This window comes from Podarcis liolepis, assembly GCF_965112155.1.
Source record: "Podarcis liolepis genome assembly, chromosome: 5".
NCBI lineage: Eukaryota > Metazoa > Chordata > Lepidosauria > Squamata > Lacertidae > Podarcis > Podarcis liolepis.
This window is the reverse complement of record NC_139556.1, coordinates 2,291,707-2,317,891: the sequence shown is the minus strand read 5'-3', so window position 1 is coordinate 2,317,891 and position 26,185 is coordinate 2,291,707. Positions and strand designations below refer to the sequence as shown.

The following is a 26,185-nucleotide window of genomic DNA, read 5'->3' as shown; positions in this document are numbered from 1 at the left end:
GGGATTTTCACTCTGTTTCCAGAAAGGGGCTGTCACTGCTTCCAGGAAGCAGCACTTGGCTCTGCTTCTGGAGAGCTGGAAGATTTATTTCCTCACAGCAAGGACTCTGAGTCTGAACATTCTTCTCAAGTGTTTTAATCAATACGCTTTTCTCGCATCTTATAAGTGAGTCCATTTAAACGGGGGGGGGGATTTATTTATTGCTAGTTTTATTGATTGTGACATTATCCAACATTGTGACTATGAGAAGCAACATGGCTAAAATTTTAAGACATCAAAAGAAGTAAAATGTCCAGTGGGAAAAGGGAACTTGATCCTAAACAGGAAGTTAAGCCACTTTATTCCTAGAAATTGGAGAAAATGAAAACTGTAGAGGGAGGATGGCCAGCCTCAGAGATTTAATAGATTAAAAAAAATTAATTATAATAAAGACTGGCATAAGATTTAGTGGTGTTTTGGGAATGATAAGCACAACAAAAGCAGAACTTGATGAGTGAGAGGTGGAATCTGGAGGGGATGGGAAACACTTGGAGAAACTTGGAGTAGAGCTAATGTAGAAACCTGGTAGCTTATTGCTAGAGACTAGTGGTCTAAGAGTGGAGCCTAAAAAAATATGGATTTTATCAGTTTTTCAGATCTCAGTATCTTATATAACCAGTTAATGAACTCCTTGTAGTTACATATAAACATTCAGAAATACACCAACAATCTGTGTGATTGTGTGATACATTCTGTGTGCCTGAAACCATAATTTTTCGGAATCCCTTCCAATGAAACTACTACTTTTTAATTTTATTTTTTAAGTTTCCTAGTTGTCATGATGACTGGTAAAAATTTTGAGATGCAGCTTTGATGTGCAAGACCTGAAAGTTCACAGAAGAACAATAGCAAAGCTTACATTTTACAGTATTTTGTTAGCAAGCCCTTACTGTAAGATGTCTTCTCTTGATTGGGGATGGGGGTTGACTCATAATTTTGAGCATCTGTGGCTGGCAAAACAGCCCACTTTCCTTTATCCTGATCTTCTGTTCTGAAATGCCCCCTGCCCTTTCTTCCCGGCTTTAATTTCAAGGCTGGTATGTTTTTGCCAGGATTGCGTGGTTGGACAGAGTCTTGATGCTGTAATTAGAGATGGTTGCTCCCCACCCACCCCCCTTTTTATGATGTGCAGGACTTGCCTTCGGGTATTCTAGTTTCTTAGCTGCTTTCCATTCCCCTGCCCACTAGAAATGCATTCTAGCCACCCCCTCACACAGAAGCGTTCCGGTTAAATCACTTTTTTCCTCCAGCCTGTGGTCCTGCAGCACCACAGAGCAGTTGTATAGGGTGTGGTGTGGTGGGGAAGGAATCCTCTTGGAGGTACTATTGGAATTCATTATATTGTAACCACAAGCTTCACCTTGTAGCCATGAACGTTTAGCCTTCTCCCATTCCATCTGTGGCCATGCCCTACTTTAAAAATAAGGATATGAAGTGACAAGGAAAAGTACAGAGCATGTACAGAGCGACCTCCACCCCCATTCCAAGGAAGACACTGGCAGCATCCTCAGCACACAGCCCAATTTAAAAACAAAACAAAATTATCATCTAAAATCAACAGAAAAAGCCAGAGTTGAGTGCGGAGTTTAGGACTGATGTGATCTAGAATTAAAGCAGCAAGCTGAAGAGACTCAGAAAAACATTTGAGAGCAATGTTTGATTTCTGTTTGAATCCAAGCTATGGGAGAAGCAAGACCTTTTTGGGGTGTTAATGCTATGAACCCCTCCATTGTAGATGCAGGTTGTAAGGTAAAGGTAAAGATACCCTTGCCCGTACGAGCCAGTTGTGCCCGACTCTGGGGTTGCGTGCTCATCTCGCTCTAGAGGCTGTGAGCCGGCGCCATCCGAAGACACTTCCGGGTCACGTGGCCAGTGTGACAAAGCTGCAGCTGGCGAGCCAGCACCAGCGCAGCACACGGAAACGCCGTTTACCTTCCCGCTATAAAGCGGTCCCTATTTATCTACTTGCACTTAGGGGTGCTTTCAAACTGCTAGGTGGGCAGGAGCTGGGACCGAACGACGGGAGCTCACCCCACCGCGGGGATTCGAACCGCCGACCATACGATCGGCAAGTCCTAGGCACTGAGGTTTTACCCACAGCGCCACCCACGTCCCAATTCAGGTTGTATATATGTGTAAATAAACCATATATCATAAAGATAACACAGTCTCCGCTATGCCTCATTCCCCAAAGGAAAGAAGAACCCTGGGTAAAGTGCCTGGAACCGCTGGCATCTTGTATTGCTCAGAGATTGGTGGGGGGAGCAACACTGGTATTAGAAGTGGGGTTGTGTTTCCTGGAGGAGGGCCTGTGAGTGAGATGTGCCTGAGTCAAGATGGAGGGAAGAATAGCAACACTCCTTGAGGGATTTAAGAAAACGAAGCAGCAAGAAAGCCGGCAGCAGCGCCGGCAGTTGCATAAAATGGAACAGCTGCTAGCAGAGTGACTGAGAAGCCTCTGTGGACAGAAAAACTTTCAACAGGGGTTGAAAGTGACCCAGAAACCCAGCTGCAAGGCACCCAGATGGAAAGAGTGGCCAAAGAGATCCAGGGTGTGGATGGGCAGCTGAGGGGCCGGGACTGCGAAGAGAAGCAGCTGGTAGCTGAAGGCAAGGGAGAAGACAAGGCTTTGTAGAAGGGGGAGCTGCCTGGAGCTGGGGAGCTGCTGCTGGTTGATTTCTCCACTTTTTGGGAGTCTGCTGTGGAAGTCAAGGTGTAAGAGATGTATGCTCATGAGCAGGAGGAATTGGAGGTGTGTGTGAACATGCAAGAGGAGCATAAAATGGAGCCTGCCAGTGCCTGTTCTCTTATAATGGCAATGCCACTCACCTGAGAGGTGCCAGAACTGAGTTCCGGCTGAAAGAAAGCCCTGGAGCCTTCTGAATTGGTGCAGGAGGAGATGCTAGAGATGATCAGGAGGCCATATGCCTCTGGATACCAGGTGCTTGAGTACACAAAATCCATCTGTTCAGAGTGGCTGGGTAAACCCAGCCAGATGGGCAGGGTATAAATGATAATAGTTGTTGTTGTTGTTGTTATCACCATGCTTTGATTGTGTGTCTCCAGATGGGCTAATGTTAACAGGTTTTGATGGACTAACCCCAATGGCATTAACAATATATTGAAAGTGTAAAGGGAAGTGTCAGACAGATATTTTTAAGAGCTGGATAAAATTGTTAATTGTTAACTCATCAGTTAATAATATATATAAAAGAAGGTTCTGTAATAAATTGGGTAGATCTCCTGGAAATGTATATAATTCATGAGTATATGTAATAATCAATTTAAATACATTTAGCTTCATTTTTGTGTGACTGATTATTTAATGGTTATCATTGCTGCATAGATATTTAGGTGTAAATATGAATGTAGATAAGGATTTCAGTCTAGGTTTTGTACATGGCACATAACTTTGTTGATAAAATTTTAGTATAGGAGCAGGATTGTTTCTCTCTTTTCAAAGACAATTCCTAACATAATTGGAAATAAGAGTATGAAAAAAGGGAAATAAAAGGTTCATGAAAATTTTAAAGTAGTGGGCAATGTCTTGTAAGAATCATAAAAAGGAAGTAAGAACAGTTGTTGAGGAATTGTATTTAGAATTGGTGGAACATTTTTAGGGGTTTCAGGAATGATTAGAGTTAAAAATAGAGCATATAAAAGAAAAAATGGAAGAAAATATTATTTGGAAAGGTTGCTGAAATGGGCATATATTACAATAAACAAACTAATATTACATATAGTTACATAATGCAATTAAAGAGATTAAAGAGAATTGAGGGAAACTAGCACAACAGGTTTCAGAGAGATTGTAAGGATAACAGTGCAATAATGCTTGATAACTGAGGGTAGGCAATGCATAGAAGTGTTGAAATGCAGAATAGAGGACAATTTAGGCAGGAAGACAGGAATAAAAATTAGAGCTGTAAAAGAGGAAGTTGAGAGAGAGAATTTAGTATTGTAGAAAGAAGAATTGTCTGCAGTAATATCTGGGCCTGCAGAGAGATGGAGAACCTCTCTCTCTCTCTATATGGCTGCAAACAGAATCAGTTCAGAAAAGACAAGACAGCAGAAGTGACAGGTGTTAATGTTTTAAGATTTAAGATCTAAAGATGTAACAATGGTATACAATGGAGTTAGAAATCCTATGGCACCTGGGGCATTACAGTTGCTGCAGCCGGCAGCAAATCCACTAGGTGTCCACAAGAGCCTTGGCACTGGTCCAATGGTCCAGGGGGGGGGGGGTTGGAGATCACTGCCCTGAATAAGCACAGAGAAATTCACAATTTTTTTTGGTAAGTCACAGAAACTATCAAGAGAAGGCATTAAAGATTTTATGCCACAGGTTCATTTACCAGAAGTAAACATTAACAAGAAACAGGACATAAATATAGAACAGGTAAGAAAAGCCATAAAACATTCTAAGAGTGGAAAATCTCCAGGTCCAGATAGATTCATAGCAGAATATATATTTAAAAAACACTGACAATATAGAAACGCCATTAGTGGAGGCTTTAAACTAAATTTAAACTGGAAATCTGCCCCAGAAATGGAAAATAAGACTCATATCTGTATTATATTAAAAGGGGAGAATAATGAAGATTCAATGTTGTACAGACCGTCTGCCCTATTGAATTTTGATTGTAAAATTTTAACCTCCATAGGGTAACAGAAAAATGTGTGCATAAAGATCAAACAGGTTTTATTAAGTGACGAGCTATAATAATGAGTTTAAGAAGAGTATTAAATATTATGCAATCTCTTGGTTTCTGGATGAAGAATAAGCTTATGACAGGTTCAAGCGGGGGGTTATGAAGGATTTTTTATTTATTTATTTTTTTGGAAACAAAATTTCTGTAAGCCGAAAGAATGAAATATTTTTGGCAGAAGGTAACTGAAACTATCAACAGAACTGTATGGAACAACCTTACATTTACAGAGCAAAATATCCTCTTGAATTATATACCCAGCACATGGAACCTTACAAAAGGACAATGCGAGTGGACTCTCCCTGCCCTTAACTAAAGCAAAAAGACGGATACTGATGAATGGGGAAAATAAAAATGCGGCTCCCTTCTACGATTGGATTGGGGACTTGTACAAACTCACAACGTTTGAACAACTTGCATATAAACACAGACTTGCCATGGACAAATTCAATGATATTTTGAATCCATTCTTACAAATACTGTAATAGCTTAAGATCTGGTGAGGCACAATAACAACCTTGTAAAATACATTGGTACCTCGGGTTACAGACGCTTCAGGTTACAGACCCCGCTAACCCAGAAATAGCGCTTCAGGTTAAGGACTTTGCTTCAGGACGAGAACAGAAATCGTGCTCCAGCGGCGCGGCGGCAGCAGGAGGCCCCATTAGCTAAAGTGGTGCTTCAGGTTAAGAACAGTTTCAGGTTAAGAATGGACCTCCAGAACGAATTAAGTTCTTAACCCGAGGTACCACTGTATACAGTTTTGGGTTTTTCCCTCTCCCCCCTTTGTTTTCCCTTCTACACCGGTTCTGTTTCTCTTTTTCTTTTTCTTTCTTTTATTTACATCTCACCATATTTAGTGCACATATAATTATGTATTTTTTTAGCTTTCAATGAAGGTGTGTGTGTGTGTGTGTGTGTGTGTGTGTGTGTGTGTGTGTGTGTAAGCTGATAGATATAGAAATATGGTTGGGGTGAGATTTAATGAGTTAGGTTTCCCAATATGATATCCTAGTAGAGTGGTAAGAAGAGGGTGCCTGCTATCAGAGGCATCTCTAGTGCAATTGATAAGACAAAGTAAGACAATAAAAGGCATAAGAATAGCAGAAATAGAACATAAAATCAGCTTTCACTGTCATGATATGGGAGTTTTCTTATTTCACTACACAGAATCAGCCAAAATAAATTGGGGAAATGAATCAGGATCATAAGTGGCTGGATTAAAAATCATTATAACAAAACATGAATTATTACCAGCAAATGTATATTATGATGAGATTGAATATGAGAGTCGCATAAAAGAATTTAGCTGGTGTAGTAAAATATCCGGGTCTCAAAATCACAGATTACCTAACAGAACTATTCAAAGATAATTAGCTCCCATCTAGATCCGGCATAACAGATCCAACAAGATGTAGAATTCTGGGGAAATGGGGGGGGGGGCAATAAGCCTAATTAAGATAAATGTTTTAACAAGAATAACGTGTTTTCTGCATAACATTCCCATGTTTTTACATCACAAATGGTAAAAGAATGGCATAGAAAATAATATCAACTTTTATAGGGAAAAAGGTAAGCGTATCAAAAGCTATAGTGAGAGGGAATCACTGGAAGGGAGGACTCTGGAGTCCTGATTTTGGATTTTATTTTGAAGCAGATATTTTAAATGCATTATGGATGGTCAAAAGAATCAGAATGAAATAATATAGGGGATGGAGTTATATAGTAAATATTGAACTTAAAACATGGGATAAACACAGAGCATATCTCACTTCCAACATATCTGATATACTCAGTGCTTTTTTCTAAAAAGAATGTTTAAGGGTACTCTCATTTTCCTACTCATATTGAAATGTTGCCCCACAATGAGGCCAAACTTAGATTCACAAACTGTTTAGGGGTATGCATACCCCTGCGTACCCCCAGAAAAAAGCACTGGATATACTCTATGTTTACCCATACTGTAATTCCAATATTTACTACTGTTTTCCATAGTGTTTTGATTTTTCATTCATGATTTAAAAGCTTTAGGAGTCCCCATGGATTCCTGGGGGAGGGAGTGTTATTGCACTGGTGTCCTGCTTGTGGCTCTCCCCACTGGGGGAAACCGAATGCTGGACTAGGGAGGCCTTCAATCGGATGCTGCAGGTCTTTTCTTATTTTCTCCTGGGCCGTTGTTGGTGGAGGGGAAGCTTTCTTCTTTTCTTGAAAAGATATTTTCTGTACCATCATAGAAGGCACAAAATGTGATACAGATGCCCAGGTTAGGGATACACACACAAGGACACTGACAAACTGGAATGTGTCCAGAGGAGGGCAACCAAAATGGTCAAAGGCCTGGAAACGATGCCTTATGAGGAACGGCTAAGGGAGCTGGGCATGTTTAGCCTGGAGAAGAGGAGGTTAAGGGGTGATATGATAGCCATGTTCAAATATATAAAAGGATGTCACATAGAGGAGGGAGAAAGGTTGTTTTCTGCTGCTCCACAGAAGCGGACACGGAGCAATGGATCCAAAGTACAAGAAAGAAGATTCCACCTAAACATTAGGAAGAACTTCCTGACAGTAAGAGCTGTTCGACAGTGGAATTTGCTGCCAAGGAGTGTGGTGGAGTCTCCTACTTTGGAGGTCTTTAAGCAGAGGCTTGACAACCATATGTCAGGAGTGCTCTGATGGTGTTTCCTGCTTGGCAGGGGGTTGGACTCGATGGCCCTTGTGGTCTCTTCCAACTCTATGATTCTATGCTTTTTTAAAAAAAGAAAAAGAAAAGGGTCTAGGGGTGCTCTCATTTTGACTCAAGAAAATCACCATTTTATAGTTCAAATTGGGAAAAATAAATACAGTAAATGGACAAAAGTACAAAGATTTACAAAAGGTTTAGGGGTATGCGTCCCCCCGGAAAAATGGGGGGATATGGGGATATGTATAACCCCCATAACATGATGCTCAGCAAATAGTGAAATCCCTGTGTCAGATTCTCCCTGGTATTTTGTGGAATATTTTTATTTTGGTTTCAGTTTTTCAGTGTATGATTATTCAATCATTTCTGTAGGCTTGCAGCCCATTTACTGGAGCAGAGATGATGTAGCCCATTGGCTGAAATGGGCTGAAAAGGAGTTCTCATTAAGACCCATTGACAGCAACACTTTTGAGATGAATGGCAAAGCGCTCTTGCTTTTAACCAAAGAGGATTTTCGATACAGGTCTCCACATTCTGGTGAGTACTAAGAAAAAAGGAAGGAAATGCATAATGTGGCCTCATTCATATGTAGTGCTAAGCGAAAGTATGGGTAAGCATGAACGAGAAAGCATGTGGGTATTCTTAACACAAATCACAGCTGCTTTGTTCCTGCTCTGGACTTGCTAATGTTGTGGCACCCAGAACTAGGCCATGGTTTTGACTTCACTATAGCCAAGCCTTGGTTTAGTGCTTGTGGTTTGTCTAGAGTGAGATTTGAACTTACTGCTAAACCGAAACAGGACTTAGGTATGGATAGCACAACAGCAGCATGGCAGGAGTGAAGCCACTGTGCATTTTGCTGTGAGTACCCGCACACTAGGTCATTCATGCTTAGCCAGGATTTGGCCTACCAAATTGCGTAGGACTGGTACACAAAAGCCCTCTTTGGGTATTTGTTTTGTGTTTCTTGGGACATAGCAACCACACCACTGGGAATAAGGGCAAGGGGGCTGAAGTAAATTCTGAGAGCAGCAGGAAGCCATGGGGCCTGCAATCAGTCTTGAAGTCCTGGGCAGGTTTGTGCAGGTGAAGGTGGTCCTTCAGGTACCCTGGTCCCAGGCTGTTGAAGGGCTCTAGCCTTCTCACAGATGAGAGCTGCATTTCAAAAGCTAGATGTCATGGAAAGATGTTCTTCTGTCTAATGCAGAGGTGGCAATGGGGAGGGGGGCCATTGAGCGTGACGTCAGGCCATTGGGAGGAGCCAGGGGGCAGAGCCGAATGTGGCAGCAGTGTGGCTTCAGTGGCTGGTGACTCCTGCCCCTGCTGCCTCCGCTGTCACTGGCAGGGGGCTGCTTTGACCATCTCCTTCCTTCCATGGTGGGGGAGGAGGAGAAGGAGTTGGCCCCTGAAGTGGTGCTGTGCTCAGCTCCGCACTCCACTCCCTTTGAATGTTGGGGGGGGGCAGCCCCTCCCAAAATAATCAGGGGAGGTCAAAAGGAGATGGCATCCTTGCTCTAATGTAATAGTTTTCTATGGTGCAGAATTTTTTTTTGTATGGGGAAACATTTCATCCTGTGTAGTTGCAGTCCAAAGTGGCCCAAACATTGGGTAACCATATATCTTTCATTCACTTGCATGATCTGTTTGTCTTTTAGGTGATGTGCTATATGAGCTTCTTCAGCATATCTTGAAGCAAAGGAATTCTCATGTGCTGTTTTCACCTTTCTTCCATCCTGGGAACTCTATCCATGCTCAGCCAGATATCATGTTACATCAAAACCATGATGAAGGTAGCAACAAATATCTCTTTGTTTGTTTGTTTACAACCAGTGTTAGCTGTGGGCTTTGTGTGGAATGAAATAGGATACTTGGGGGGATACTTGGCGAACCCTTACATTATGACCATGGTTGTGGCTACAAATTTAGAGCACTCCTATAAAAATGAACTCAGAATTGCTCCATACAGTTAGAAAATATGTTACTAAGGAAACCAAAGAAGGCCAGAGTTTGAAGTAACAACGGTAAACTTTGTTTTATTTTTGTCATAATATGCAAAGAAGGCTTACAGCCAGATCCTGAGTCTAACTTTGTTGTCAAAAGAGTGTTTAGCTCTACAGAGTAGACCTATTTGCTTCACTTACACAATGTGAAATGGCAGGCTGGTACACCTGCATCAAGCACAAGTGTGTATGTGTCAACCACTACATAATGTGTGAACTGGCCTTTTATCCTGGGTGTCCGCTGTGCTTCAGTTTCCTTTCACATGAAGTTTCTATTTAAAGAAAGCAAAACATCATTTTGGCAGTGGCCCATTGCTCCATGGGAAAGCACATGGTCTGCATGCAGAACTCTGTAGAATCAGTTCCTGGCTGCTCCAGTTAAAATGGACCTGGGGTAACAGGACTGGGAAAGAACTGCAATAAGATGAGCATTAAGGGTGGAAATTTTTTCCCAAAGATACCAACTGTATTCAGAAGAGATTTTGCCCACCACAATCCATCCTTCTCTGCAATGCACAACCTCAGGTGTATTTCCAGGCACCTTTTAGTTCATGTGGTAAGATGCTGAGTCCCCCAACAGGCCTGGCTGGTGCATCTTGTGAACTAGATATACGGTCTAAAAATTGAATTGGAAACATGGGGGCTTTGGGGGCGTAATGCCAAATCATACTTTGGAATTGGAAGCACAAACGTACGTCTCACATGCTTCCTGTTTCCCTCATACATTACAATGACCAACTCCTGTTCCTGGTTTTCAGCAAAATGTAGTTGTGCTGTTTCATCCAAACTGCATGTTTCACATTTCCCTTTATGCCAAGATTGTAAACCACTATGATTTGCAGGAAACCAGGAACAGAAGTTGCAAATCTCTGTGGGAGGAGGAGGACCCAAACCCAAGGCTCCTTGGGTGCATTCTCATGACAAACAGCCACATTGCATTGGAACCATAAGGCTTGATTCTCTAACTAACTATTCCAAAGTTCTGTTGTTCAAAATTGTGTTTTAAGTTGTGCCATCTTAGTTCTTGAAAACCTGGAGCTCCTTTCTGTGCCACAAAGGTTGGACACTCCACTGCTGCCCTGTACAGTACATCCTGTACTTCTTCAAAGAAGAGATGATCAGCTGATCCCAAGATGTATTCATTAGGGAACTTCCTGCCTCATCTTATTTATTACTTTTTATCCTACAGAGCTATGGACATACACGGTTCCCCCTTTCTGAATTGTATCCTCACACTAACTCTGTGAGATGCATTAGGCTGGATCAAGCTCCCCAAGAGAGCTCTATTTCTGAGGAAGGATGTCACTGTGATGCCAGGTCATCCTTGTTTAAGTTCAGTACTTCAGCTATTATGCCCCTTAGGCTCTCTTACCAGCTGGTATCTTGATCCCCTTCCCTGTTCTTTCAGGGCATGGGCTACATTGGAGATACATGCAGGACTGGAACTGGCAGTCAATTACCTGGCATCACAGTGACATTGGTAACTGTTTGCTCATGCAGCTTGGGATCAAACCATGCAGGCAAAGACAAAAAGCACCAACGATCAACAGATTGTCTGGTTTTGCAAAGTACTGTGCAGGCAACTTCACAAGAAGCTGATCTTTGAGATTGCGTATCTCCATGCACAACACTTCATAAGACCTGATGATCACCTGAGCTTGCAAGATCAGGTGCACAGTGCCTGATTTTAACATGTGGACAGAAGCCTGCCACCTTTGATGGACACCTGATCATAGGCACCTGTCATTGGAGTTTGCAATGTCAAGTGCAGAACACTTTGCAGAAGACTTGTAGGCACCCCACAAGCTCAGCCCAGTTGTGTCTTTACCTTCTCATACCTGATGTCATATATGGGCACAGCTTAGCCAACACAGTCTCACAGGCCAAATGTGGTTCCCATAAGCCACAGGTTCCCCACCACTGCTCTGCACAAAACATTTGGTGGCTGGATTTCAAGGACTGCACGTTGTTCAGCTTCTTCTATGGACACAACCCATAAGAAGGAAGACTGGTTTTTGTTCTAAGTGTGTGATGTCAGATAGGAATGCCAAGACCAAGAGGTGCTGGCTAGTTCTGCAGCATCAGGTGTGCCATGGCACCTTCCGCTTCAAGGGTCTTTTTCACCTCCAGTCCCTTATAGCCACACTCTGCCCTTGTTTTATTGTATTCTCCAAGTGCTTGATGAATACTTTTGCTCTTTGCTCCTTTCCCCTCAGCTCCGCTTCCAACCACTAAAATAAAGCTTTCGCATATGCAATTTTTTAAAAAAGGCACCTCTTGGTAGAAATTAAAAGCCGAGGAGGAGCATTTTGTTTTAATTATGGATTACTTCCAGCCACAGACTCTGGGCAGTGAGGGAAGCCCTTTGTGCCAAGACTTCACAGGCAGGTAATGAGGGCTTCTTGTGTACTTTGAGTCACTTGTGCTGCCTCTTTCCTGTTGGTGGAAGAACTCACACAGCTAAATATAGCCCCGCACTGCCTGTTGGGTTTGTTGTTGTGTTTAATTCTTCATTGGGTTCTGTGGTATGTGTCTGCTCCAACCAGCTCACTTTGAATGGCCATATGAGGGAAAGGGCCTGGCAAGCATTCTCCAGGCGATCTTTACAATTCAGTCTTGAGTATGGTTTCTGTTTCTCTCCTGAGTGTTGTGTGTAGGAGAAAAGAACTGTTGGTGCACTGGAAGAACTAAATTGCTGAAAAACCACAAGGGTTTTGTGCTTCTAAGTCCTAGGCATGGTTTGCCATTATGTCCAAACAGCCCCAAAAGCCCACCTACAAAGGAGACTGCTGGCTGCATCTCTGCACAATTTACTGTTCTGGTCTTGCCTCCTTCCAATCAGCCTCAGTGAGGATGGGGGAATAATTTCTGTATCTGGAAAGATCCAGTGAGCCAGCCACACCTAATATGAAGACAAATTACTTGCCCTTAAAGGAGATGTCCTGTTGCAATTTTTCCACTCAGAAGGGGCACTTCTGATTAGGGATTCAATGCAGAAATACAGAAAGTAGGCTCTTCTGCAGATGAAGGGTTAACTGGGAGGGGTATTGTTTTGGTCGGTTGCTATGTTATGTGTGTCTTTTTGTGTTTTTATGTAATAAACCGCCTTGGGATCCTTGGATAAAGGGCAGTAGAAAAATTTAATAAATAATAATGATAGCTCTTTCATGTCCGTTTAAAAATACATTTTAGGCTTATGATGGAAGAGTGTATCCAGTTTTAACTGAGGATAAAATAGTTCCTAGGCTGTTACGCAGAACCTACAGACCACAGGCTATTCCATTTCTGTGGCGCACAGCCATGTTTTCAGTGAGCACTTTGGCTGATAACCGGCAGTCCACAGGGCCCTCCCTGGCACTCCTGCCAAGTGTCACTGAAGATGGCAACACACAGGCTGTGTGTTCCCTAATTCAGATCTTTTTTAATGCAGAAAAAGAAACACATTCTTTTGAAATGTAATCCTTGCATTGGCTTAATGGTGTAACAATGTTTAATGTTATGTCTCTCTGTTGGACTGCATGCAGGAATTGTGTCAAATGACCATGGCTTATCATGCAATGTGCAGTGTCTGAGCGAATGGGCTCCATGAGCCCTGGGAAGCCTTCTTGTTGTTGTTTAGTCGTGTCCGACTCTTCGTGACCCCATGGACCAGAGCATGCCAGGCACTCCTGTCTTCCACTGCCTCCCGCAGTTTGGTCAAGCTCATGCTGGCCGCTTCGAGAACACTGTCCAACCATCTCGTCCTCTGTCGTCCCCTTCTCCTTGTGCCATCAGTCTTTCCCAACATCAGGGTCTTTTCCAGCAAGTCGTCTCTTCTCATGAGGTGGCCAAAGTCTTGGAGCCTCATCTTCACGATCTGTCCTTCCAGTGAGCACTCAGGGCTGATTTCCTTCAGAATGGATACGTTTGATCTTCTTGCAGCTCATGGGACTCTCAAGAGTCTCCTCCAGCACCAGAATTCAAAAGCATCAATTCTTCGGCGATCAGCCTTCTTTATGGTCCAGCTCTCACTTCCATACATCATTACTGGGAAAACCATGGCTTTAACTATACGGACCTTTTTTAAAAAAAATAATATTTATTACTTTTCCAACAATTTAAACACAGCAAACAAACAAAAAGAAAGACAATACAATACAATACAATACAATACAATACAATACAATACAATACAAAGACACTACATAACACTAACACATTAAACTAACAAAACAAAACAAAAACCGTTTAAAACACATCAAACAATTTCAATATCTTTCATTCACTTATTTCAACGACCTCCTCACACCTCCCTTTTTGTATTCCACTTCTGTTAATTGTTTCAGCAATTCCTTTCCATCTTCCTCTGTTTTCTATCCTATAATTATCTTGACACATTCTAACCTTATTTTTTCCTTTAATACTCTATTAATCTATTTATACTTAGTTCTTTATAACATTTCTACTAAAGCCATATAAGTTCATTCCAACATTTTTCTAACATTCATTAATTTTACAGTCTTTCTGTAAATAGTCTTTAAACTTTTTCCAGTCTTCTTCCACCGATTCTTCTCCCCGGTCTCAGATTCTGCCAGACATTTCCGCCAGTTCCATATAGTCCATCAACTTCATCTGCCATTCTTCTCGGGTGGGTAAATCTTGTGTCTTCCAATACTTCGCAATAAGTATTTTTGCTGCTGTTGTTGCATACATAAAAAAAGTTCTATCCTTCTTTGGCACCATTTGGCCGACCATGCCCAGGAGAAAGGCCTCTGGTTTCTTCAGGAAGGTATATTTAAATATCTTTTTCATTTCATTATAAATCATCTCCCAGAATGTCTTAATCCTTGGGCATGTCCACCAAAGGTGAAAGAATGTACCTTCAGTCTCATTACATTTCCAACATTTATTGTTGGGCAAATGGTAAATTTTTGCAAGCTTGACTGGTGTCATGTACCACCTATAAATCATTTTCATTAAATTTTCTCTTAAGGCATTACAGGCCGTGAATTTCATACCTGTGGTCCATAACTGTTCCCAGTCAGCCATCATTATGTTATGTCCAACATCTTGTGCCCATTTAATCATAGCTGATTTCACCATTTCATCCTGAGTGTTCCATTTCAACAGCAAGTTATACATTCTTGACAAATTCTTGATTTTTGGATCTAGAAATTCTGTTTCCAATTTTGATTTTTCCACCGGAAACCAACTTTTTTGTCCAAATTGTATGCCTCCATTATTTGGTAATAATGGAGCCAATCTCGCACTTTGTTTTTCAATTTTTCAAAGCTCTGCAATTTTATTCTGTCTCCATCTTGTTCCAGAATTTCCCAATATTTCGGCCATTTAGCCTCCATATTGAGTTTTTTCTGTGCCTTCGCTTCCATTGGTCTAGGTTTGCCATTGCCTTTCTCCCAAGGAGCAGGCGTCTTTTAATTTCGTGACTGCTGTCATCATCTGCAGTGATCATGGAGCCCAAGAAAGTAAAATCTCTCACTGCCTCCATTTCTTCCCTTCTATTTGCCAGGAGGTGATGGGCCCAGTGGCCATGATCTTCGTTTTTTTTGATTTTGAGCTTCAGACCATATTTTGCGCTCTCCTCTTTCACCCTCAATAAAAGGTTCTTTAATTCCTCCTCACTTTCTGCCATCAAGGTTGTGTCATCTGCATATCTGAGGTTGTTGATTTTTCTTCCGGCGATCTTAATTCCGGCTTGGGATTCATCCAGCCCAGCCTTTCGCATGATGAATTCTGCATATAAGTTAAATAAGCAGGGAGACAATATACAGCCTTGTCATACTCCTTTCCCAATTTTGAACCAGTCAGTTGTTCCATATCCAGTTCTAACTCTAGCTTCTTGTCCCACATAGAAATTTCTCAGGAGACAGATGAGGTGATCAGGCACTCCCAGGAAGCCTTCTAGATCAGGAAGCCTTCTAGATGGCACCAATTTCATTGCAGGGCCTGATCATTCATGACAGAAACATTTATTTGGCAAAATTCGAGTGCCTTCCAGAGGTTGATGTGTGAACCACCTTTTCTTCTGATGCTGCTCATACCTTCCTTATGAGAGCACATCAGAGAACCATATCTTGCCATCACTTTACTATCATTTCCTGACAGAAGGGCAGAGTTTTAAGGAGATGTGAGATCAATTGAAGTGATGTCCTATCAATCAGTATTTTGCATTTATTTCCATGCATATGGCAAATAACGTGTAGTGGGTGCACGTGTATACTGCATATGGTGAAATGTTTCTTACTTGGTTATTGTGACCTTGACATGCAAAAACTCAACCCAGATACATAAAGAGAAAGAGAAACACAATGCAAGTCTATAACCCCACCCAGAAATAATTCTCAAAAGTAATTCTGTATGTTCATACAACTACAGTGGAGTCTCGGGTTGCAAACGTGATCCGTGTGGGATGCACGTTTGCAACCCGCAACACCGTGTCTGTACACGCATGGGTTGCAATTAGGCACTTCTGCACATGCGCAAAGCGTGATGTAGTGCTTCTGCGCATGTGCAAGCACCGAAACCTGGAAGTAACCCGTTCTGGTACTTCCGGGTTCAGCATGGTGCGCAACCCAAAATCTCGTAACCTGAAGTGTCTGTAACCCAGGGTACCACTGTACAGACAGTTTCTTTCATCCTAATTTCTGCTGCTTTTCTGAGCGTATCTGTGTTGCCATGTGAACTAGAAACTTTTTTAAAATTGAGATTTCTGGAAATCTTAATGAGATCCAGCGAACTATATGCCCAGCTGTGCTCTACACATTACAACATCATTTTGGGGTTTGTTTGTTTTTGTTTTTTAAACTCATTTATATGCCTACTATTTCCCTAAGGACTGAAAGCAGCTTCCCATTTCACCCAAAGCCACCCAATGGGCTTCAGGGTGGAACTTTGCAGTTCAAGCCCCCACTCTGTCGGCTGCACCCGACTCCTCCTTGACTTGCTGTGTTCACATCAACTAGGTAATCTGGCGGCACACATGGCTCTGAAATATGCTTAAAGGGTTATTTCTTTGCAAGTCCAGTTTTAAGACATTGTTGTTCAGTCACCGCAGACAGGGCATGGCCTGGCTCTGAAGTTTCACTTCCTTGTGCCCATTTCGTTATTACTGACCTGAGTAGTCAGACAAAGACAGACCTTTCTTGTTTGTGATTTGGGGCATGTGAATCATAAAATCCACACCAATGTCGCTTCCTCCTGAGCAGTAACAAGGAAACTGGTGGTTGCTGGCAAGATCCATTGGGAGGTGGACAGCCTGATGAGTGGGCCTGGAGTCAGCCTAAGGTCACAGAGCTTGTGCGGGGGAAGCAGAACTTTGGAAGCCGAGTTCACAGGGCTTCAAAGAGGCCTTTTGCTTGCACCTCATGGCAATTGTATTTTAGAAGCAAGGCACCACTCTGTTCTTTTTGAACAGTCCCTTTAAGACAACAGTGGTAGCCACAGACTGAGGAAGAGAAGGAGCAAATACAACAACCTAATCTAGATGCATACCTCAAGGTGTGGCAGATTTGGAGTGCCATGAAAGGATGAAAATTGTTTTAGCTCCATTAAGGATGTTTTTTTTAATGTGGCCATATGTTTGCTTTGTACACTTTTAATTATCTCTATTAAGTGATGAACATGGAGCAAGGCTTAAATAAATGGTTTTAACAGTGTACTTTCCACATCAAGACATCATGCAATTTCCACTATTTCATTAATTGAAATAAATGGATCTGTTTTTAATCGAAATTAATTGGATGATAGCCACAATGTTCTGGGGGTGTATAACAGAATTTTTTACTGAACAACATAACTTTATCTTAAGTGTATAGTATAGGACTCTGCATATGCCATAATTGCAGAGGACCACAAAAAGTATGGAACAGTGGGCTCTCCTTTCTGAGAGTCTTCACTTTCTTTCATTTTCTTTTTTTTTAAAGCAAGTTTCCAGATCTTACAGCTACACTGCTGACATCTCAGAAGCCTGAGAGAACAGTGCTTTCAGGGTTTGGAGAAAGGACACCAGTGTTCTTGTCTCCACAGGTCTAGCAAAACCAGGGTAAATTTTGCAGAATAGTTGGTGCAAAATGTGATACAATTTGCATCATGGTTGCAAGTCATATAAGACAGCTTTTCTTTGCGTAGAATTTTAACATTTTTATGGGGAGTCAACACCGTCCATATGCTCCATCTTAAAGCCTGTCGTGGTATGAATATATTTGTCTCATCTTTTCAAAACAATGTTTTTGTCCTTGAGAGAACAAATATGGGCAGGTGTTTGCTCCACCTTAGTTAGTATTTGGCTGGAACCAAAGGATCCAGTTAAAATTGCCTCGTAAGTTATGTGTCACCAGTGCTATTTTTCAGGAAAAAGAGGTGCCAGAACTCACCATGAATGCCTCCCTTGTTCGCTTATAATGGCAATGGCGCCCACCTGAGAGGGGCCAGAACTGAGTTCCAGTGAGCTCAGGCTGAAAAAAAGCCCCAGTTAGCCATTCCTGCCATTCCTGTGCAGAATACACAACTTTTTTCTTTCTTTTTCTTTTGCTATACAGACAACTTTGTCCAGAGACCTTCAAGACAATCAGCTGACACAATGCATCACAACCCACCTACCATTGAATTATTGCATCGCTCTAGATCCCCCATTAGTGCCAACCACAGGCCTTCACCAGAACCTGAGCAGCGGTCATTGAAATCCCCCTTGGAGAACACTATCCGTCGCCTCTCACCAGCTGATCGGCTCTCGGGAATGAGGCACCACCAGGAGAACAATAGCCAAGAGTCTTACCCTCTCTCAGTGTCCCCTATTGAGAATAACCACTGCCCAACCCCTTCCGAAGTGCTTCAGAAGCCTTCCAGTCCCCGCCAGGAAAACACAAGGGTGATTCAGCTGATGCCCAGCCCCATCATGCACCCCTTGATACTGAACCCCAGGCACTCTGTGGATTTCAAAGCCTCCAGGTTGTCTGAAGATGGGATGCACAGAGAGGTGAAACCCATCAACCTGTCCCATCGGGAAGAATTAGCATACATGAATCACATCATGGTCTCCGTCTCTCCACCTGAAGAGCATGCAATGCCAATTGGAAGAATAGCAGGTTAGTATGATATATTCCAGGTCATGTATGTTTCTTTGGTATCTACCATACATTTTCCCAAGGGCTGATGCTTGGGAAATTTGTTAATTTCATTTGAAGACAAACAGAAGTCCATAGGTTGAAGGTACTATAGAAGCAAATGGGTAAATAAAAGTATTTACTTTATGGTGATCTGCCATCATCTTATTCTTAGAACCCAAATCCCCAAAATTATGGATGGTCTTTCTGACAAAGTAACGACCACCAGCTCCTGATTAATCTTCCTTGCGTTTTCCCATGAACATCATTCCTCAAAATACATTCATTTTATGTATTATTACATGTCATGGTTTCCCAGCAAACAAATTTAATACTGCAACAGGTTAAATGAATGAGCATGGCCCAGGTAAATCTAACTGCTGTTAAGTTTGAAGGATTCCAGTGAGAGAATGCTTAATTCTATTGTATTAAATTTAACAGAGATTCACATTCCTTATTTGCTTGGATTGGCTCTAGGAAGGAGGGATCTGAATTTCTCTTCTGCCAGTGCAAACATAAAGGGGTTCTAATAAGTTATTATTAATCTTCTTTACGATTTACCTAAACATTAGTAAGCACTGTGAAACAATAAAAAATGGCCTGCCCACAGGTTTTCCTTCCCGGTCTGTGACAGTTATACATTGTACAATGCAGGCCTGCTGTTTTAAATGGGCCATTCTGCATTTATTATAATGTGAAGCTCAGTCCACAGGGTTGTGACCACCTGCTTCATGAATCTGAGAGTCAGACTCAGTTTAATCAAGCAGTTGCTCACTTCCACAGATGCCTGCTCACATCAGCAGTCTACTTGGGTGAGCAGTGTATGTAAGGTAGAAATTAGGGTTGCCATACACCTGGAGTTTCCTGAACATACACGGAATACTGCTATCGGAAGCAGCGTCCCGGCAGAAATCGGCAAAATGTCTGGCAAAATCTGGATGTATGAGAACCCCTGTTGTCACTTACTTAACTTTATTGAAATATGGCGACCCTAGCAGAAATTCAACAACTGGTAGGTAATTGCCCATTTCCATCTCTGAACTGAAGAAACGACAACATTCTGTATTTTTGGGTTCATGGAAGCAGCAGCAACATCTCCTGAGTTGGTAGTTACCACGTTGCACAGTTTGTGTGAAAAGTTTTTTATGGAAGCAAGCAGCTCTTAGCAGTAACTCAAAAACAAATCAAACAAACAGGCCTTCCCAATTGGCATTTAATAATGTTGGGTCCTTGCCTACTGAATTGCTATTCCTTCCTTGCAGCATTACAGCAGCAACAAGAAAAATGTGACAAGCTGTCGAATAATCTGCTATTCCTTGAAACTCCCTCCCTCTTCAAAGGCAGCATGAGAGGGCAGTGCCCCTATTCACTAGAAAGAGCCTCCAGAGTAGAGAAATCCAGAGTCTTATACCTCCAAGGGGTTGCAAGGGGCAGCTATTGCAAAAACAGCTTTGCTGGCTACTGGCTGTTTTGGGTTTGCTTGCTTGCTTGCTTGTCTCTTGTTTCTCTCTTGAACTCAATGTTGAGAATTAAATGGTGGCTGTTTCGGCACTAAGCTGTCAATACTGCTACAGTTGTACCTTGGTTTAAAACACCTTGTGACTCAAATGTTTTGGCTCCCGAACGCCACAAACCCAGAAGTAAGTGTTCCAATTTGCGAACGTTTTTTGGAAGCCGTATGTCTGACACGGCTTCCGCTGGAGTGCAGGAAGTTCCTGCAGCCAATCGGAAGCTGCACCTTGGTTTTTGAACATTTTTGGAAGTCAAACAGACTTCCGGAATGGATTCCGTTCAAGAACCAAGGTACGACTGTAGATCTCCAAACCAGTTTTTACCAGAAATGAGGTCTGTGATACTTTCCTTTCAAGGCTGACTTCCAGATGAGTGAAGTTTACTAGGCCTTTTAAAATCCTTGAGCCAGAGAGAGATTCTTCAGCACATTTGTTGGCTTGAAGCAGTTTTAAAAGAGGGGGAAAGACTGTTGCTCATTTGTGTGTATCACCATATTTTTCCATGTATAAGACTACCCCTAATTTTTGAACCCCAAATTAAGAAATCAATATTTATTGGGGGGGGGGAGATTGCCCTTCAGTTGTTGAGTTTTTGTGGGGGAGGTCGCCACTGCCAATCACTTGCCACCGATCACCCAACCAACCACCCGCTCGCTGCCAATCGCATGCACGCTTGCCACAGCCACCAGTCACACATCTGCTTGCCAACAGCAATCGCCTGCCCACTTGCTGCCACAGATCACATGCACGCCTCCCTCTGCGTTTACTACCCATGTATAAGACGACCCCCAATTTTTGCCAATTTTTTTAAAGCAAAAAAAATATAGTCTAAGAGCCAGTGTGGTGTAGTGGTTAAGAGCAGTAGTCTCGTAATCTGGGGAACCGGGTTCGCGTCTCTGCTCCTCCACATGCGGCTGCTGGGTGACCTTGGGCCAGTCACACTTCTTTGAAGTCTCTCAGCCCCACTCACCTCACAGAGTGTTTGTTGTGGGGGAGGAAGGGAAAGGAGAATGTCAGCCGCTTTGAGACTCCTGAAGGGGAGTGAAAGGCGGGATATCAAATCCAAACTCCTCCTCCTCCTCTTCTTCTTCTTCTTCTTCTTCTTCTTCTTCTTCTTCTTCTTCTTATACACAGAAAAATATGGTAATTCGCCTAAATACTAAATGTTTCAGCTTGGAACATTAGCCCTCTTCTCACTTTCCATTCCATATATTGAATAAATGCATGGAAGTGGGGAGTGTTTATAGCGGCTGTTGCCATCGCTTGACTGCCATGTCTTCAGTGGAAGGCGAGAACTGGCCCAGTGTGACTGGATGTGCACAGGGTCTGTACTAGCAGATGAGGATTTATGATTTATGCAGGCCCTTATTGTGTCTACTTGTACTTGCATAGCGCCCATTGACACAAGTGTAAGAACTCAGGAGAACAGTCCCATTAGTCTGAACCGTGAGTCAGTGACTGGGATCACAGGGCTCCTTCCAACATTCCCAGAGCAGCAGAGGGCCCACTACTGACAAGGGATCATGGAACAATCCTTGTTTCGAATGGGGAAATGGGAACTTGCCCCAGAGTGCAAGGACCGCTGAGGAGATCTCCCACTGCATATTGGAGATCACTGAGGCATTGGAGAGATTGTAGTGTGACTTTTTCTATCAATGCTGACCTGTTGTGCTGGCATGCTCAAGAGGGAGGACTGAAAGCAGTGACCACTACTGAAGCCATGGGGGGGGGGAGAGGTTGAAAGGAGCCCACAGAAACCTGGAGCAGGTCATTAAACTGATAAATTGATGATAGGGCTTACTGTTTAACACTGCTCTTCCCTGCCCCCAATCAACAGAATTAATCAGGTGGCATTTTACTACCTGCAGCCCAGAGAAACCGTAACTATTCCTCAAAGGCAGGGCTTTCATCGTCTAACCAGTTTTGCAGCGCTTGCTGAAGCCATGTCTCATTTTAAGAGACTGCTGCTCATTTGCATACATCAAATATTTTTATACAAAATCTATGAAACATTTTTCCATTGTTGAACACTGAAGCACTTTTTGCTGACTTTTAATTAAAAAGCAACACTCAAAAGAAACTAAAAGGGGATTCTAATACTTCACGCAAAGTGATAAACCAAGAAGGAAATGGCAGGATTGCTTAGGTTTCCTCCGGCTAATCTGGTTAGTCTGATTGAAATGTAATCTCCTAGGAAGTCTGCTTAGCTGGACAAACAGCCAAGGTATATCAATGAAAGTTCTATCTGATGTGTAACATAAGAATGTAGAAGCACAACCAACCTATATCACTGTATAATAAAGCAAAACACCCTTTCACTCATAAGAAACTTCCATGCAAGTTTCCCCCTCTCCATTTATTTTAACAATTAATCCCGCAAACACTCATCAACTAGATGAGACAGGAGAGATTTATGATTGCTTTTCTCTCTTTTAATTTACTTGAAAAGCAAACATGGGTGGGGTGAAATTAGGTCTGGGCCACAGCACTGAGGTGGAGGGATTAACTTCCACCCCCTACACACACACACAATGGCTACTTTCCCTACTAGAACAAATTCAAATGCTAACTATATAGAACCATTATTATTATTATTATTATTATTATTATTATTATTATTATATACCACCCTTCATATGAAGATCACAGGGCGATTCAGATATGACTCAGCGTTTTGACCAGTCCTGGATTTGTAGAAGAAACAGTCTTGCATCTGTACTGGAAATACCTGTTTGCTGTGGGAAGCTGCTCCTTCTTTGCTGTTTTTGGCTTCAGGGTTCCAAGCAAGTCATGAATATTTGCTTGGTGCTAGTCATAGCCAAGAAATAGAGAACAAGGCAGCACTTAGTTCCATCTGCCTTGTTCTTTCATCTTTGGTGCCTCCTGGCCGTGGATTTCAGTTCCCAGGCTCCCTGATTCCTGTAGCCTTATGCAACCAACCTAGCTATGAAACTACTTTTTAATATTCTGCCATGCACTTAGGCAATTAGTTCGGTGCATCGTATTCCCATAATTCACATTCCCTAACAAGAATGGTAATTATACTAATGAATTATAACATTCAGAATGCTTCCCAGCCCCTAAAAGCATCCTGCAGCCAACATTGCATAGACACAATAGAAGCAGAGAAGCCCTCTTCTGACACCACTGCTGTGGAATAAGCCCTAACATGTGCTCTGGTGTTTCCTTCACTTTCACCCCAGCTATTTCATTCCTCCAAGTTCCCCAGAAAACTTTGGAGATGGCCAAGATATACAATGCATTAGCAAACATTTAGGAGGTATCATGTAAACCATACAGCCCTTTGCTTCATTCCAAAACTTTGAAAGGACTTCCAACAGACCACGAGTCAGAGACTGAACCTAAGACATGATCCCTGAGCAGATGCAAGCTGAAATTCTCAACACACTCAGAAGTTATCACTACCCTAAGGAGTCTCAAGGTGGCTAACAATCTCCTTTCTCTTCCTCCCCCACAACAAACACTGTGTGAGGTGAGTGAGGCTGAGAGACTTCAGAGAAGTGTGACTGGCCCAAGGGCACCCAGCAGCTGCAGGTGGAGGAGCGGGGAAGCGAACCCAGTTCCCCAGATTACGAGTCCACCGCTCTTAACCACTGTTGTTGTTGTCATTTAGTCGTGTCCGACTCTTCGTGACCCCCTGGACCAGAGCACTCCAGGCACTCCTGTCCTCCACTGCCTCCCGCAGTTTGATCAGACTCATGTTTGTAGCTTCGAGAAACACTGTCCAACCATCTTGTCCTCTGCCGTCCCCTTCTCCTTGTGCCCTCCATCTTTCCCAACATCAGGGTCTTTTCCAGGGAGTCTTCTCTGGCCAAAGTATTGGAGCCTCAGCTTCAGGATCTGTCCTTCCAGTGAGCACTAGGACATCTGTCCTTCTTAACCACTACACCACACAAAACAGCTCTCACCACCAGAAAGTTCTTCCTGAGGTTTAGTTTATTATTAAAGGTGCTATTCCTTCATACATTGTGTAGCATCCACACAGCTTTGGACTCCTCACCATTTAACTGAGGGAAATGGAATAAGTAACCTGTTGCCAACTACCAGTTTGCAATCTTTCAGTGACCAGTTTGTAAATGCAGCCCCCATATGGAAGTACCCCAGAAAATGTCCTTACTAAGGGAGACAACATGTGTTGAATTTCTTCTAACCTTTTGTCTTGATAGGGTTAATGTCAGTATCACTTTGTCAGTACCTAAATCTAATACTTGATACATCAGAATTAATCAAATCCCAATTGAGCGACTTTGTGCAGTGCTAGGGCTGCCCCCGCTGCTCACTCTGCTCACCAACCCTCCAACTTCTCCAACTGCCCTCCAGCTTCTTTGCCATCTGCCCTTCCCCCATACCTCCCCCAGCCCTTTGCTCCAAGGCCCTCCCATTCCCCTTGCACCTAATAATGGAGGGGGGGGGCTTCATAAAGTGGCTTGCTAAACCGCTCTGTGAATCACCTCTCCCTCCTCTGTAAAATAGCTTTCCTGGGCAGGTTGCCCCCAGTGCTGCTTGCTTGCCTGCCATTTGCCATCCTGGAGTTGATGTGGCCAGTTATGCCATGTGAACGGCAGCATGACAACGGCCTCACATTTTTTATGCATATAGTGTCAGTTTGCATTTCTTAGTACAAAAAGTATTGATCTGATGTGTAGGGTTCTGGAAGTTTCTCTGTGTGAAAGAAACAAGCAGAAGGTTCCTGATGTTTGGGCTATTCCTTCAGAGAAGCCGAGTACAGCTGGTTTAAACTGGTTCTCTGTCAAGGCCAGAAGGAGCCTGGGTTTCATTTTATCTCTCTTTTCTTCTGGTGTGATGTTCTGTACATATTATGCTTAGCATTAAGGTTTAGACTTATTATAAGTTATTGTAAGTTAAGTCTGCTGCAACTGGATTTCTTATGGACAGGGCCAATCCTGAATGTATTGGATTTGTGACCATTATGCTCATTTGTCTTCAGTAGCAGTAAAGCTCTGCTGGATGAAACACAATTGAATGCCTCTGGCCTATTTGGGAGGGAATCCTGTGACATGTTTAAGTATTTACTCTGCTAACAAGAATTGAGTAGAATTCCATGATATATAGGAAGACATTCAAGAGTATATACAATATGCTCTTCTTTATAATACAAATTATTTATTCTTCCCCTATAATAATAAATGAAATATATATAATTTGATTCCCATTTCTGTCTGAGGTAAAATTTCCTGATGCTATAAATCAAGCATTGTCACTGCTGGAATTCATTCCTGCAGGAAATTTACCAGATCTGCTCCATCAGTAGAAAATAAATGATAGTGTTTTTCTGCCATACTTTTGTAAGCTGGTTTGAGACTGTTATTTGTGCCTATTCTTTCTCAATTAATGTTTATGGTTTGCTGGCTTGTTTTAAAGTAGATTTGAATCTTTTAAATGATATGTTGTCTGTATCTTTTCATATTGGCGTGAGCTATTTAAAGACCATGTTCAGCGGAAAAGCAGTACAGAAATGTTTAAATAAATTAGGGCTGTAAGTCCACCAGTGTACTTATAGGGCACCTAGAAAACTAGTGTGATGAGACAAGAAACAAATTCAAATAAATAAATGCATTCTATGCTGAATGCCATCCCATGGGGTGTGAAATTCAACCTTCCCCTTTCAGAGAAAAAAAAAGCTGTCTTTGAAGTGTGACAGTTTCTTAGCTTTGGTCTGCAACCAGTTTTTGAAGTCTAAATTTCTCACTGAATATTCCTGTGGTGTAAAATTTACTGGCATGAAGCTGAAGGGAGTGGGGAGAACTAACCTTTTTGCTTAACCAGTCTAAAAATACTGGCATGAAAGAAGGAGGGGAGAAGTAATCAAAATTTAAATAATCTGTTAGACCTTTAATTAGAGATCTAGTCAGGGTGAAATTTCAATCCAATTATCAAAAGTGAAGGCATTTAACTACTTAATAGCTCTGAAGTAATTGCAGTGCTTTTACAGAATTATGCAAATGCTGAGTTGGAGAAAAGTGTTAAGGGACATACATAGGGAATTTTCTGTTACATTAGCAAACAAGGATCATGACAAAAACACAAAATTTCTAGAAACAAATTATTTCAAATGTGCAATCATTTTTTAATAGAAACAATTAGACAAATACATGGTTGATCA

At 42.2% G+C, this 26,185-nt stretch overlaps 1 protein-coding gene across 2 annotated transcripts in view; it reads left to right on the top strand.

Annotated features, from left to right (window-relative positions):
* Positions 1-26,185, top strand: part of ETV6 (ETS variant transcription factor 6) — a 166,111-nt gene that overhangs the window by 127,641 nt on the left and 12,285 nt on the right. For both annotated transcript variants that reach the window (XM_083503472.1, XM_083503471.1), the window contains exons 3-5: positions 7,801-7,965; positions 9,084-9,218; positions 17,966-18,511. In XM_083503472.1, the coding sequence (XP_083359598.1) occupies positions 7,801-7,965; positions 9,084-9,218; positions 17,966-18,511 (846 nt within the window). The remainder of the gene's footprint in view (positions 1-7,800; positions 7,966-9,083; positions 9,219-17,965; positions 18,512-26,185) is intronic.